Source organism: Stylophora pistillata, chromosome 1 (genome assembly GCF_964205215.1).
Source record: "Stylophora pistillata chromosome 1, jaStyPist1.2, whole genome shotgun sequence".
NCBI lineage: Eukaryota > Metazoa > Cnidaria > Anthozoa > Scleractinia > Pocilloporidae > Stylophora > Stylophora pistillata.
In genome coordinates this window covers 37,226,613-37,242,989 of record NC_142519.1, presented here as the reverse complement: position 1 = coordinate 37,242,989, position 16,377 = coordinate 37,226,613, and the positions used below count along the sequence as shown (strand labels likewise).

Here is a 16,377-nt window from a genome sequence, read left to right as displayed (position 1 = left end):
GGTACTACATTAAATATACATCTTATTGACAACCAACAGTAACAAAATTGTCAAGAGGCTGTCCGCCTAAGAACGGATAAGGCAAATTTCGGACCTTCACCGATTTCCCTGATTTTTACTGTAAAAGTCGAGACTTCTATCCCATGAACAAATATTGCATTTATTTTGAACCAGTCTCGCTTTTTCACTTTTTACGAGATATTTTTCAAGGTGACCTCAAAGGCACCCAGTTTCTCCCCCGACCTCCATAATTTAGCTACAAAAGTCGATCGCTGCTGTAGCCGTATTTTCAATTCTAACGAGCTTTCTATTTTACATGTCTAGGATCAACCTTTTGCCATTACGTTAACGGTAAAATAATCACACTGTATATATTTTTCACTGAGTTACAAATTTTTCAAAATACTTACCTCGAGCACTGAAATTTGTGATGCGTGAGGTACATGTGGTTGAAAGCTATTTTCTCTTATGTGGGATCTAATCTAGAGTCAAATCTATTACAGCTTATAAGCACTTACACCTAATAAGTAAATTATGGAATAGAACTTTTGGGCACTCTTCATGGCGCGCCGCAGAGAGCTTTGCGAATTTAACAAATATTCGCCATTTTGATCGAAACCAAAGATAACACGATCCGCACGTGAATCCGATTTCTAAGCCCTAACGGCCTAAAACTGCTTGAAGATAAAGGACCAACTCCTTAATGAAGTATCAAATCGATAAAAATATTGTTTTGTCCGTTTTACATGGCATGGCGGAAATGTTTCAGAATAATCTTTCTCTGTAGTCATATGCAAATTAGCTGGATGCGTTCCTTGTTTTTCGACACACGCGTCCAAAATAGTTTCCTTAGCAATATTTGACCATGCAAACAATAGTTTCTATAGAAGTGGAAACGTTACTGTTGTATCCCTTTTGGACTTGAGAAACTTACATAATGTTCAAGAGCGCTAGCCATTGTTTTCAGTTATCAACGACGTGCCAACGGAATTTGTTGAAAAAGTTGTTCATTCCACTCGTGTTTATTATTGTGGCCAATTTGCCAGATTTGAGCATTTCTTCCAGCTATTTTCTAAAGTTTTCCTTTTAAGTGGTTAGCAAGTTGTTCATCATCATTTGTAGAATGGCATCACAGTTGGTTTGTAAGCCTAATGGTGAGAGCGCTGAACCGGCGGTGTTGCAAAAGTCAAGGGTTCGAAACACGTTCAAGCATGAATTTTTCAGGTTTATTTTCGCAAATTAAAAGTTTCGTCTATAATTGCGATGAACTTCTTCTCGTTCCGCAGTTCCTATATACTGTATTCATATATTCATCATTTCAAAACGGTATTTGTTGAAGAGGTGAAACTTGCATGTTTACTTTTTCAACGTGACTGAGTCAGTTACGCCTGGTCACGCAACATCTAGTTTCAGAGGTTTGTCTTGTCGTCGAACCAAACGCGAATCCCGAGGATATGCAATATGATTGAGCCATCGAGAGTAGGAGAATCCTGCCGGGAGAAATTGAAAAATAATACAAATGATTGAAACTGGCATTTTAATAAACTCCTACAAAATTCACATAATTATCATTAATTTCTCCAAATTAAGAAAATCACAAACCTATACGCGTAAATGCTAAAAACATCTCCCACGGTCAGGGTAGTATTTTTTCCTTTCTTTTTTCTCTTTTAATTTTTGCGAGTTAAGAACATCGCCACAAACTTAATAACGACAAATTTTGAGAGATTTTCGCGAATTTTCTCAGAAGTGAGTACGTTAATTCGCTGAGTACAACTGTTTATCAGGTTACTTTGAGGCTGTGCCTATTGCTCTAAAACAAACTCACTCCACAGGCACCATCATTTGTTTTCCTGGGCTATGCAGCTTCTGATATAGTTTAATTAAAGCATTGGCATTCCTATATAAATGACATCAGATGCTCAATAAGGTCTTTTTTCCTGTCTCTTGATTTAAATGGTACTTCAAAAAACGAGAAGATTTCTTTGAGCATTGCTACATTAAAAAGACTAAGCTTATTCTCCTTTGCGCACTCGCACAGATTAAAGGCATCGTAGGACAGAGGGTGCTACGGCTTTAGTTCATTAAGGATGTGTTCCATCAGCCGTTGTCGTTCAGCTTCCTCTTCCTCTAGGGACAGTTCCTTCAGATTTTGCTCGATTTCTGAGGGTGTTCGTTGCCCTTTTTTGTTTGCTGTAAGGCGAGAGAAAAACCCCTACACTTGGCTCTTGGTAAGCCACTCGTCTCGGTCAAACAACCCACTATTCTGCTCGTCTCTTGCCTTTCGCATATCATTTGAAACTTGCTGAGGGTCAGCTTTTAGCCCTGATTGTTCGGCTTGATCAAACTTTGCTGTTAAATAATTCTTAACTTTGCAACTGAATCTAGTGGATCCTGCTCATAGCTTGGGTAGGGTCCAGCCCATACTGACAGTGTTTACTAGAGGCATTGAATCACGTACAACCTGGTGGGTACTAGTTTCGCACTGTGGTTCGTCAGTGATGCTGACTGATGTAGTAAACCTCTATGCCCAATCTCTACGGAGTTTATCATATACTGTTTCTGACAGCCTTTCATCCTTCACACAATGGTCCCCTGCGTTCAAATGTAACTCGAAATCTGAAAACGTTTGGAAACTCTTCACGCATCCAGGCTCCGAACATTCAAACATGTCCAGCTTTGAATCGTCCAAATCATCGTCTTCATTTGAACCCTCTGTTCCAGGAACTGTGTATTCATACACACGTGCATTGTGAAAAGGGAAGAACTCCTTCCTTACAACGAGAGCGGTGTCCCCTTGGTCATTTGAAACTAGCTGGTCGTAAGAAATGTCCTTGTCACGCCCTATTCCGTACGACCTCCACGCACGTATACTTTTCTCCCCAAACTGGATGTTGTGTAGCTTGCTAAAACCATCTATCTTGTTCACTTCTAAGGTTCTCTTAGGCTCGTCAACTTCACATACGTACGCAGATGTACCTTTCACTGGTCTCTCAGAGAGCGCCTTTCTCATGTCGCCCGCTGTTAGAATGTCGTGTCCTTCATTGCAGAAACGTCGGATGCATGTTTTCATTGGGCACAGGATACGATCACACACATCCTTGCCATACTGTGGCTCTGAAAAGTCATACCGAAAGACTTGAATACCTGCCCGCTGACCGATGTCTCTTGCTGCAGCAATGAGAGAACTATAGTGATAACAGCCAGCTTCATCGGACCTCAGGTAAACTCGAGTGATGTGGGGTTTCTTGGTTTTAATTTCTTTTAGTGTACTCTCTATGATGGAACACACGGCGAACCAATCCTGCTGATATGTGTGAAAAAGATGGGCATAGGACTGCACTTCTAGTTTTCCTTTGTGGTTTGGGTCACTTGTGATCACTTTCGAGATGTGCCAACTCATTCCTCTCTTGCCGAACCAATCGGACTGCTTCTCACGAAATCTAAGCTGGATAAATTTCATTGCCCAGTCCATTATGACTAATGCACTGTCTTGACTGGTGCTTATCATCTTCAGCTGATCTTTCTTTGCTGCTTCCTGGTTTATGGAGTGAACAATGTGAACCTTCCACTGCAAAATGTCGGTTTTTGCCAGCTTGAAGTCATAGAGATCATTTCGTTGCTCGCTGCTGTAAGGTCTCCAAGACGGTCCTCGAGTTTTGTCTTCGACTTCATCAAGGACATTTCGCAGATTTTGACACTCCTTACAGTTTTCTGTGTGTTGGTGGGAACAATTTTCGCGGAAGTCGAGATCTTGTTCATCACTAAGAGCGAGCTTACGGCAATGATCAGGACATACAGCCTCCTCTGGATTGCAATGAACGCAAAAATCAGTCTTCAAGTAGCGTTTTGCTTTCTTCAGCCTTTCTTTGACTTCAGCGCCCCATTGCCTTTTCATTCCCCCTTTCTCTAAGTCTTCGACTATCATTTCAATCTTATGGAAGCCAGCTGAACCATCGGCAGCAGTGTTGTCGAGGCCTTGCAATTACTTTCTCTGTGAAGCTTCTCTGACTTCAAGAATCTTGAATAAAGTGGAGCGACCTAGAGGTTCAAACATCTCCTCCTGACAGAATTGCATGTACTGGCTAATCATTGTAGAGCGCGTCACTGTACACGCGACGTTCGGCATCTCAGTAGTGTCACCACTGTCTAACTGCAGCGACCTAGCTCCGTAAGACACGTCCTGGTAAAAATATGGACGATTAATGAACTCGATAAAATGGTCCACTTTACTCATATCAGTGCGCACACGATGATGTTATTTCTTCTCAGGCACTCTTCCAGGATCTATTGTTTTTGCATGACACCGCGCTCTTTGTATCTGACGAGTTGACAACTTATCGTATGGTGAGTGAAGTTTCTTTAACGTGCTAATCGAATACTTGTTGGCATAAAGGCTTAGAATTTGCGTTTTGGTGCTTTTGGCTTCAGCATTCTTGTAGGCGGTCACCAAAGCTTTCAGCAGTTCATCGGCTACTACTTTATCATTCTTTTCTTCACTTGGAGGGACAACTCCGCTTACCGTCGTCTGGGGCTATCACATCGCACATCAGCATGCAGTCTTCAGCCGCTTTGTGGATGCAGTATTGACGTTGTGCTGCGGTGCTTTCATCCCATGAGTCCAGTTGTGAAGTTAGTGGTAGTCGCGTGCAAGTAATATTGCTGGCAATTTTGTCCATCGCTGCGTTGTAAGTGCTGAGAATTTCTGTGTCGGTGCTCTGAAGAGAGGTTGCTTCAGCACCCCCTGGACCCTAGCCGGGACTAGAGCACGGCTTTGGAGTGAGAAAATGACGGAATGGAGTGCATGGTCTCCATTTCGGCTGAATGTGCTTGTATAGTAGCTTTCGTATCCCATCTGGCTGGTCTGAGAGATAAGACAATCTCACTAACAACGGGAAAGGCAAACGAGCATTTCTGAACATGCTTTGTCAGCTATAATGCCTCTTTTTATTGAAAGACTCAGTAAAACGGAAAGGCATATTTAGGGGTTAATTAGCGAAAAAAAGAAGGGTTTCATCTTCTATCCAGCAGTGTTGTTTTCATATTAAGTTTATTCCACAGCTACTAACACATTATTTTTCTGAGTTCCTTGCCTATTGTACATGGTTAACGTGGCATACGCAAGCTAAATACACAGTGAGAAAAGTACGGAATCTCAGGGACAATAAATAGATCCAACAAACCTTTCAGAAACTGCTCCCTCTTGGTCTTGTGAACCTTCGACAGAACCCCGCCATCTTAAACTCAACAATCGTTCAGCATGCTTCTTCCGGAAAGTGGTGCAGACAGCTTTAGATTAGTGCAAACGATTAATAACTCGCGATCGTAATGTATAATATTACAGGCCTGACCAGCTGACGTCCTTCTGTATGTGTTTAAAGGAAGAGTATTCTTGAGCGGTAAGGTGCGTCGACGCGAGGGGAATGGGAAGAAATTTACACACCCGATCCACCGCTCCAGAATATTGCCGCTCACTAAGTTGCCAGCTACGCAGGCCAATATCAAAAAAACAAAAACAAAAAACGAAAACAAAAAAACAAAAATAAAACAAAAACAAAAATAAAACAAAACAAAAAGAAAACAAAAACAAAAAGAAAACAAAAAACAAAAAGGAAACAAAGAAAACCAAAAATATTCAGAAAAAGGAAGAAATTTATTCGGCAGTTTAGTATGAGCTACGGGAAAGTTGAAATGTGACCAACAATAACAGAAACTTTTAGGAGTAGTGTATTGTAAGAGTGGACTTGTAGGAGTGCAGGGCTGGAAAATAGAACTAGCGAACCACAAGTTAAGGCTTATGGTACTTACATGATCCAACAGCAGCCATTACGCCAAATATAAGTTTAACTTGGTCGGCCATTTGGAAGTTTAAAACGTGGCTGCCCGACACACTTGTAGTTTTCCCGGTGTGGATCTTGGACCCCTCCAGAATCTTCCTAGTGAGTGTCGGCGCCTCGGGCAGATTGTCATACCTGCGAGTTGACTTCTCGACAAATGTTGTATTCCCTTTATTGCCATGATTAGCTCGGCTTCCATAATAGCGCTGAATTTGGATAAGTGGCAGCTAACAAAATGGGCGGATATATCTGCGTTGCAGTCGGAGAGCAAAACGTGCTTCGTTTCTTCCCTACTAGACCCACACGGAGTCTGTAATATTTCGTAAAGAGAACAATTTAAGGGTTCGGCTGACATTTTTCCGATAAAAAAACATTACAGCATGAATGCTGCGCAGTTAAGTCGGTAAATGTTACGTGACAACTGGTGCAGATCCCAAAGGATTTTAATTGATTTACAGCGAAGTAAACAAAGTTTCGAAAAAGGGAAAAATAATCCGGCATAGGATAAAAGAAGCTGTTAGGAAAACGAGCTCTGTTGCGTCTTGCCAGAAAAAAAACATCTCTCGCTACTGAAGAGAGGTTGAGGAAATATTACTGGTAAGACCTTCGATGTCCACTTCTCTGTGGTTGATGATAACTGAATTAGTTGGCGATAAGCGTGCAAAACAAACACTGCTGTTTTACTTAATCAGCGCTTCGTGGGAGATGAAAATGGCCATAAACTAAAAAAATACCTTGCCTTAGAAGTGTGGAATAATATGCTCATCAGTTAAAAGAGACAGCTCTTTGTGTTTAAGAACATCGTAGAAAAAAATTTTTATGGACACAATTTTAAATAATGCTAATTTGCATAATTTATTAACTGTAAACACAGGTCATTCCTCTTTAGAACACCAATGTTTTCAACTTAACGGCGAAAAAGTCGCATGATATATATTTTTCAATATAAAAATCGGCTCTTCAGTTTTATTTTATGATTTGTAACAAGTTCTCAGATCCCAAATTTACCTGCTGGTCAAATCGCCTTATCTTTGATTTCGATCAAAATGGCGAATATTTGTGAAATTTGCAAAGCTCTGTGCGGCGCACCATGAAGAGTGCCCAAAAGTGTTATTCCATAATTTACTTATTACGTGTAAGTGCTTATAGGCTGTAATTGATTTGACTCTAGATCAGGTCCCACATAAGAGAAAATAGCTTTCAACCACATGTACCTCACGCATCACAAATTTCAGTGCTCGAGGTAAGTATTTTGAAAAATTTGTAACTCCATGAAAAATATATACAGTGTAATCATTTGACCGTTAACGTAGTGGCAGAGGGTTGATCTTAGAAATATAAAATAGAAAGCTTTTTAGAGCTGAAAATACGGTTTTGGCAGCGTTCGACTTTTGTAGCTAAATTATGGAGATCGGGGGGGGAAACTAGCTGCCTTTGAGGTCACCTTGAAAAATATCTCGTAAAAATGAAAAATCCAGACTGATTCAAAATAAACGCAATATTTGTTCATGAGATAGAAGTATCGACTTTTACAGTAAAAATCAGGGAAATCGGTAAAGGTCCGAAATTTGCCTTATCCGTTCTTAGGTGGACAGCCTCTTAAGTCTGTCTGTGGCCTCTCTAAACCGATCTAATCGAGCATTTCCAGTTCGCAAAGAATAACCTAGATGCACCTCTGTAAAGCGAGGAAGGATGAAACTTATAGGTTCAGTCCTCCTCGCCCCAGGCCATGAACCTGGAGCACAGCTCAGCTCTGCGAACCACAAATGGTTGCAGCCGAGCCTTACAAAGGCTAGATCCATAGTCAAGACTGGGGAAGATTATCCTAAGTGCTTTCCGTAGCACTGACTCGACGAGTTCATTTCTGAACCAGTTTTTGAAAGGGCATATTTTGGGACAGATTTTCCTGCTATCAGACGTAACAAGTTCGCGGCTCGATATTTTTGGTTTAAAGCGATACTGAAGCAAAAGAAATTCATTTTTAAATAGTGTTAGGTAACCTCTACTTGAACGATAAAAATCGGCCTATTTTAATTTTTGGCCAGAAATCATCGGCCGTTTCTTATGCGCAGGGCCTCTTAGATTGCTTTCTTCTCTGACAAACTTTAATCCGAAAGCTTAGCTTCAAAAGTCGAAAAGTTTGCGAACCAATCCGCTGCAGTTCGTGGTTTACAAACTTTTTTCGTGTTCTCTCAACACTCCGCGTGGTTTATCACACCGGTAAACCAACAAAAACTGTTGTTTATCCTTAAGCAAGTTGCTTAATATTGGTTAACATATTATGCTGATTGTTTTGATAACCTGTAACTTTTCAAAATTGTGTGACATAAAACAAATGTTACCGTTATAAATCTGCAAAGAAACTTTGGTAAATCGAATTAATATCCCATTTTGTAATCATGATGTAGACCCCGGCAACTGGAGCCTGTAATTGATACACAAAGTTGAATTTGCCTCACGAGTTGCGAACTGCAAGATGGGGACTCCTATCTCTCTGTCTTGACCTTTAAAATATGGAGAAACATGTGCTGGCTCGGGATGTGTTACCTAGATGAGCCTTACAAGTTTTGATGAAACATTTGCAGTCAATCTTAGCTCTCGACATCTATTTCGCAGAATGTTACACGGGTACGAGCTCATTCTTACCAGTGGGACTGGGTCTTTTATTTTGCAAGTTTTGAAGCTCAACGAAATTAGGATGTGCCCAATGGAAGCCTACGACATAAAAAGGGGAAGTACTGAACACAGCAAAGGGCATGTCAATAATGATCAATAAGGTTACAGACGACGGAAAATTGACGCCAATGTCTTAAGAAGTGATCTCTTTGAGAGTCAAACAACTATCAACTTCCTTTCAATATTATGTGCAGTTAGGCAAACAAATACCCTTCTAAATGTTGCACTACTCCTGTTCCCATGGTTTCAATGGAAAATTTTCATGACCTTAGGTTTTTTTTTTATATTGTGAAATGGTGGGTAATCTTTGTGGAATCAAGGTCACAAACTCAGACCGAACGCAGAGATGTCTGTATTAGCTCATAAGGTCAAGACAGCCCTTATTTAGAACCACCGAGCTTTGTGAACACGATCTTAATTATGTGTTGAAACAAGAAAACCAAAAGGACGGAAAAGAAAATTCATTAAATTTTTTCCCAGGTGATGTCTCAAGCATTTAACCAACCAGGTCTGTTTTAAGCCTCCAGTCCAACCGGGGCAAAAAAAAATGTTTAAAATTCAGCTTTGTTACAACAAACTCCTGAATGAGTGAAGATAACGAAGCAGGTTTTTTCACCTGGCGTAATGTAACTACTGCAATGAAGCTGCGCGCGCGCACTAAACCAATACAAGGCTGTGCAACTGACTAGAACACTGTGCGTGTGTGTCGCTTTCCTTTACGTAATTGTCGCACGTATGTGTTATTTACACTTTCCGAGTTGTTTAGCGAGTGGCCAGTATCTTAAGTTATCAAGGTATTTCATCTTTTAAGCTGTTCATGGAAACTATTTTCTTTTATTGCAAGTTAATTTAGAGCTTTGCTCCGGCTTAAGCTATCGAAAGCCTTTATTTAAGTATTTGCCTTACGCGTGCATTAGATCTTTCAAGAAAGTTCGTACATATTGCGCAAAAACACGCGAACACAGGCTAGTTAATCTTGTTGGGAATTCGGGTGACCCAAGTTTTGAGTCAATTCCCAAGAAGTTTGGCCGAGTGCCGAAGAACAAGTTAGACTGATTCAGGGCGGCAGTAAGGTAATTATTTTGCCGTAGTTTATCTACCTATTCTAACTATTTTCACCATTAAAACCGCTCACTTTGCAACATTATTTTCGTAGTTTAAATTCTATCGTTTAACATTGTGAATTTAAGCCTTAAGTTTGATGAAAACAACTTGCAGGCGACATCGTTTTTCGCTACTTAATTTCATAAGTTTTAGTTTCCTTTTTTGCGACTTTCGAAAAACACGAGTTGTATTAATTTTGTATTTTGCTATTTTTTCTATTCGTTTGTAATTTGTTCGCACCTTTCATTTTAGTTCTCATGGTGGTTATGAGCGATTTGGAAAAAGGTTCGAGTTAAACACATTTCTACAAAGAGTAACCACAGAAGCAAATAACTTTAAGTGCCTGTTTGTGCCTCGACCGACCATCTATCAATTCTCATTCAACCTTGTGATCATTGACAGATCATCACAGTAAACGTCTTTACTGAATGTACACCATTTTAACTTCTCAATACGCGCTTAAAAAAATTGCTTCAGGTTGCAGTAACTGTTGTTAAAATGTGAAGCCATTTTGACGTTTAAGTGGGAACAATGACTTGGTTTTCAGTTTTGAATGAGTTTTCAATTTTGAGTTGGTGGCCCATAAATTACGACCAAATCTCGTGAATAAAAGAACTCTGTGATTTTTCAGTTTTGAAATGAGTTTTCAAGTTTGAGTAGGTGGCCTATAAATTAGGACCAAACTCTCTTGAATAAAAGAACTCTGTGATTTTTTTCCTAATCTTTCGCACGTTACTTTAAAAGAAAAATTGTTACAAACATATCGCTCTAGAGTATCGGTATCGTTTGGAATATGATGACCATGATTAATATCGATTTTAGCCAATCGTGTACTTCAGTTTGGTGATATCCATTCCTCTTAAGACATGGCCATATCATTAACAATTATTTTCGCACACATCCTAACACAGTATCTCGTTAAGGAGAGTCATTTGAACAGTAGTCCTGTCACAGCTGTATTCACCGTTCTACTCACACTTCTTGAAGCCCTATTATTTCATAGAAAGCTCTTGGAGGCAGCTGTTCCAGTTGGTTATAGGACAAGTCACTACAAAAGAGAAGGCAAAATGAACCTAATAACAAGAAATCAGTGATATTTGACTAAAAGACCCAAATCAACAAAAGCGAACGAATGATTATGAGCTAGAGAGGCTTTGAAGTTGAATTACGAGTTTGAACTAAAGATTGTTTATGCGGCATGTGAATTCCCTTGGCATGCAATCTGCACCAGGAGATTATAAACTGCAGTTTACAATCTCTTGATCTGCACCGAAACTCAGACGAAGCCTTTCCTTTCTCAGCGGATGACCATCTCCAACCCGCTGGATCATGTAATGCTGTCAAATAACAGCAAATAAGATGCTTTATTTACTCTCTTAAAGAAATCTTTTAGCTCTCTTATCAATGCAAAATTGCTTCGGGTCTATTTCATCGGAAAGTTTATCTTTCTACATAGTTCTAATCTCCGTTACCATATTTTTATTTTTAGTTTCAAACAATACCTTCATTCTGACGTTATAAATACGAAAAATAATGTTACAACTTTAGCAGTGCAGATTCTTTTAGCCCTGAACATAGTATAGAAACTTGATTAAACTATACATACAACTCAACAGTGTCCAGTTGTATGGCGCGCCTAGGCCAGATTAATCGAGTTAAACATGCCTTTGACTCAAAGGCTTAACTATTATAATAATTTGGATATATCAACAAAGTTGAAATGGTAAATTAGCCACCGTAATGATTACAAAAGCTGACGTTTCGAGCGTTAGCCCTTCACTCCGACGAAGGGCTAACGCTCGAAACGTCAGCTTTTGTAATCATTACGGTGGCTAATTTACCATTTCAACTTTGTTGACATATCCAAATTATTTCGTTACTCCAACCGACGCAGCCCCAAACAGTTTCTTTCGAAACTATCAGCCTTTAAACATAACGACTTTGACATTAATTTTCACGGACAAAGTTTAACACGGATGAACAAGTTCACTTATCTTGGTATTAAATTTGATGAGGCTATCTCACGCCTCGTAGTTGGGCAACCTAGGACTGCACACATTCGCCCCGTCCTAAAGGAGCTACACTGGTTACCTGTGGAGCAGCGAGTTACCTTTAAAGTATTACCGTTAACTTTTAAAGCTCTCAATGGTCTAGCGCCTCTGTATCTAAGTCAACTTATAGTCCCATAAAGCCCTACAAGAAATCTTAGGTCAGCTAGCAAACATTTGTTAGAAGTACCGAATGTGCGCCTGAAGAGCTATGGGGACAGGGCCTTCTCGGTCGCTGCCCCAAAGATCTGAAATGATATTCCCTTAGACATTAAATTAAGTCGATCAGTTGACGTCTTTAAATCTAGATTGAAAACTTATCTTTTCAGACTTGCTTTTAATTGATTTTGTCTTGGTAACATTATTAGTTAGATATTTATTAGATTGTAAACTGAAGCGATAAAGAGCTTTTGTACATACTGCTATAGAAATAAAGTTATTATTATTATTATTATTATTATTATTATTATTATTATTATCATCATCTCTTGGGCTCCCCACATTCAGCTCACTATATCTAAAGCTGGCAAAAGGCTAAGTATGCTATCTCGATTGCGAAGAGATTTAACTTGTCGTGCTGCAAACACTTTGTATCTATCATTTATTCGTCCAATATTTGACTATGGTGACACTGTATGGAATAGTTGTGGAGTGAGCAATGCCAGACTGGTGGATAATTTTCAAAGAAGGGCATCCAAAATGTTTCAAAATCTAAGGATAGTGGTCAGGCTTAGATGGATCTTAAATGGCCTGTATTACAGTCGAGAAGAGACGAACATACTTTTAAACAGGTTAGTAAGTGTATTTCTGGTAATTGTCCTCAATTTTTTAAGCAGTATTTTAATTTTAATAATACCAGAACAAGACAGGGAAATTTGCTTCATTTGCCTCGCGTTAGAACTGAAACAGCCAAGAAATCTTTCTTTTATCATGGATGTGTCGTTTATAATAGTCACGTTAATTAGAATTTTTTGCAATATTATATTGAATAGATTTTCTATTGTACTATATTTATTTTTGGATCTTATTCACCAGGGCTCCTATTGATAGCAGAGCTTTACGTTCTGATGGGACTACCCTGATGTTGGGATTTCTATTTATTTTTAAATAAAGGTGTCATTCATTCATTCGCTTAGGTATTAAAGGAAACGTCTTGCTATCTAAAAATTCAAATTAGCTCAGCCCTTAGCTACTCTCCGAAACCGAAACAGTCGTGACGGAAATATTCCAGGAATCAGCAAGATTTTTTTTTTCAAGGATTGCTGATTTGAGCAAACAAGAGGCTCCAACTAATATGTCGATGGGAACGGGTGTCAATCAGCCACTATTTAAAAACCAGGCATCAGCGTATTATGAACATGGGACTGAGTTGCCGGCGGTTTGGATTCTCTATCATTTCTATATCCTCAAATCGCTTTCTTACAAATTTGTTGCTAGATAAGTGACGATCACTAAAAGTGCCAGAAACACTTGCACAAGTGCAATTAAATGAAAAACTCTGATCTTTGAAGCCCGGTCCAAGAATTCAATGGATGTCACTGTCAGGTTATCTTCGCACTGCACCTGAACTTGTAGCGAAAAATTATAGATCTGTACTCTTAGCGTCGAAGCATAAACTGGTTGATTTTTATTGGACGAGATCTGGCGCCCTTTCACCCACAGGGAATACTGCTCTAGCTTATTAACTTGTCAGAGCGGAATTACGAAACAAAGGCCTCGCCAGTTATTGTTTGTGCTATTGTTTCGTTTTATCACGCTTTACCCGCGAGTTTTAAAACAACGCCATTTGCGTCCGACTTTCTGCCAAACCATTTAAAATTTAAATCAACAAACATTTTTTTGACATTGAATGCCCCTCGAGTTTTATTGAAGTTTAAGCATTATGACTATGAAGAACATACTCATACATAGCGAGTACTTCCATTCTGAGATAGCGGTCAAGAACTAGAGATTATTTAAATAGAACTAAATCAGTTCACTTTTTTTTTTTCACTTTTACACATCGGACTGTTATCGGAATGTTACTGTCAGGTCATATTTCTACTGCACCCGAATTAAATTATTACTGAGATGGCGATCACAATGAAAAAGGAGTTTATTAGACTAAAAAAACTAGAGATTATTCAAATACAACTGAATCAGTTCACTTTTTTTGCTTTTCAAATGGGACTGTCATTGTGTAGTAAAGTAACTTATGAAAATTCATAAGGTCGGCGATTTGAGTTTCCATTTATTCTAAAGAGCAATTATTTGGGATTCGCCCCAATCTAAATGTTGTTAATAAAATCAAGAAAGCTGTCGAAGCACCATGTAACAGTGCAAGTGTTTTTCCATCAGGTTCTTTATCGAGTTAAAGTAATGTTTCGCTTAAGTTATAAATTGCAATAACGTAGGTGCTGTGCGCTCTTTGTTAGACCGCGATCCCAAGATCGCGGGCCGACATATGCCGATGTGGTTATCATTTCTAGTGATAGTCAGATCCAGTGTATGGTTACAATCAGTTATCGCTTCCGGCAGTTCTACGTTCAATTAAACTTGCCTCTGGACAGTGCAAACCTTCGTCAAAATCACTGATATGCTTTTTACAAATCAAACGAGAAATACGCGATACTTTATTATCGATTTCTCTCGCCTTGAGGAAACCTGAAAAAGGTGCCAACTTTCTCCACATAAAAACGTTTCTTTTCAGTCAAATTTAACCATTGGGATTCAACAAACCAGAAAGACAATACTTCAAGCTATGGCATAGGGTTCGTACTGCGAGCGTTTATAGGGCAGAGTTTCAAGAAAAGACAAGAAACCATGAAAAACTATATACCACTGTAAAGCTAGCGCTTATAGCCCATAGATTCTGAAAATAACAAAAGTTTTGATAGGTTTTCCTTTGGTAGGCGCACGTGCAGGCCTTTAAAGACAAAACTGACAGTATCTGTTGAACTGAATTACCAGCCTTCGCGTTACCGCGGACATTCAAACAAAGCGGACTGTATCACTCAGCAGATAAAAGGCTAAGAAAAGAATGTGAGGCTTTTTCGATATTCCTCTAGGTTCCCGTGGGAATCTATACTGAAGTTGGACAAAAGAAAATGTTTCGACGCCTAGTTTCATCACAATACGACAGAACTACATACCCTTTTAATTCGTTTAAGCGGAGTTAACTCGAGTAAAAAGAGACATCAATCTTTCAGCCTCCAAAGAAACTGATTTTAGGTTTTTGTCGAGCATCAAAGTTAAAATGTCAAGGGTTCCAAAAAAGTCAGCGATATTTATTATTTACTTAATTTTTTATAATTATCTCTATTTTGTGGTCAGAAATGTTAGCATGTTAAGAAGCGCGTTATCTCCCTTTAGCATTTTCTCACATTCTCAATTTTTATCTGTGCGTGTTTCAGTGCGTAATAACGTTCGTAGTGGAAGGATTTTTGAGAGCGTTCTCCTGTCTAAGTAATCTTTACTGGATATCCTTGAAACCTGCCACGCTAGATATGGAAAAGAAGTAAAGAATTTAGGGTTTGAATCAATCAATTCAAACAATCACTTTATTTACACTCACTTGAACACAGTGTACTAGAGAGGATTATAATTATTACAGAAGTGTTACAAATATCAATATAAGGAATACAGTGCAATAAGAGAACAGAAAAAAAGAACTGAAAATAGTTTACAATTTATGATTGTTACCATGGATATCTAAGAATTGAAGAAGGAGAGGAAGAAAAGAATATTTAAATACATATGTTAGTTGTGTGGAGTTTGGGGCACCCAAATAGTTCAAAGAACTAATTGAGTGGGTGTCCCAGAACAAACAATTCAAACAAAGGGAATACAGTATTAATAATAATTTAGGTAAAAGAGTATTACTTTTATACTAACTATTAAGAATAAAATATATTTACACAAACCATTTAACACTATTATAACCATCAATCATAGAATTCTTTATATTTTGAAGAAATCTAGAAAAGGGAGTGATATGTTTCACATTAATTAGTTATGAATTCCAGAATGTGGTACATGTGTAATGAACTTTTAGGGAACAAATACCGTATGAGTTGTTTGAACTGGGTTTACAAACAGATTCTCATTCAGTGATTGATGTGTATTATGTGAATAAACAGAAGATATTGGCTTAAAGTAATTAGTAAAATAGGAAGGAGTGTTTTTATAGGACCACTGATAAACAAAAGAAAGAATCTCAAGATGAATTATATCAGAGAATTTTGACAAGGTTGAGAGATTTCAGCAGTGGTTCTGAGTGTGATGCTGGTTCAGAAAATGTAATAACGCTGAGTATACGCTTTTGTAATGTAATCACTGGCTTTAAATACGTGGGATATGTTAAACCCAAACTTAAGGATACCATATGTGAGAAAGGGGTAGATTAGGGAATAATATATGATTCTTTCATGTCAGACTTGAGTCAAAGGTAACACCTAGATACTTTACCATGGAAACTTGTTAGATATTCAAACATCAATCACTAGATTAACTGAATTGTGTGGTTATTTTTTTTTTTGGAATGTGAGAGAATAAAATTTGTTTTGAGAATACTAAGTGCTAGTCTGTTAGATTTCATCCACTCTGCAACTGCTTTTAGCACACTATTTGACTTTAGTTCAAGATTGTTAAGGTTCTTACAAGAGCAGTAAATATTAGTGTCATATGCAAATAAGTGAAAGGTAAGCAATTTTGAAGCATTAGGTAAGTCATTG

General features: G+C 38.5%; 1 protein-coding gene and 2 pseudogenes across 1 annotated transcript in view; all 3 read right to left on the bottom strand.

Moving 5' to 3' along the window:
- Positions 1–11,125, bottom strand: part of LOC111343400 (uncharacterized) — a 33,255-nt gene extending 22,130 nt beyond the window's left edge. The window contains exons 1-3 of the mRNA XM_088747201.1: positions 11,120–11,125; positions 10,871–10,954; positions 10,594–10,718 (exon numbers count right to left, since the gene is read on the bottom strand). Coding sequence (XP_088603327.1) covers positions 10,594–10,718; positions 10,871–10,954; positions 11,120–11,125 — 215 coding nt within the window. The remainder of the gene's footprint in view (positions 1–10,593; positions 10,719–10,870; positions 10,955–11,119) is intronic.
- On the bottom strand, positions 1,617–3,073 carry LOC148742326 (uncharacterized; annotated as a pseudogene).
- Positions 3,090–6,018, bottom strand: LOC148742325 (uncharacterized; annotated as a pseudogene).
- Positions 11,126–16,377: the final 5,252 nt, after the last annotated feature.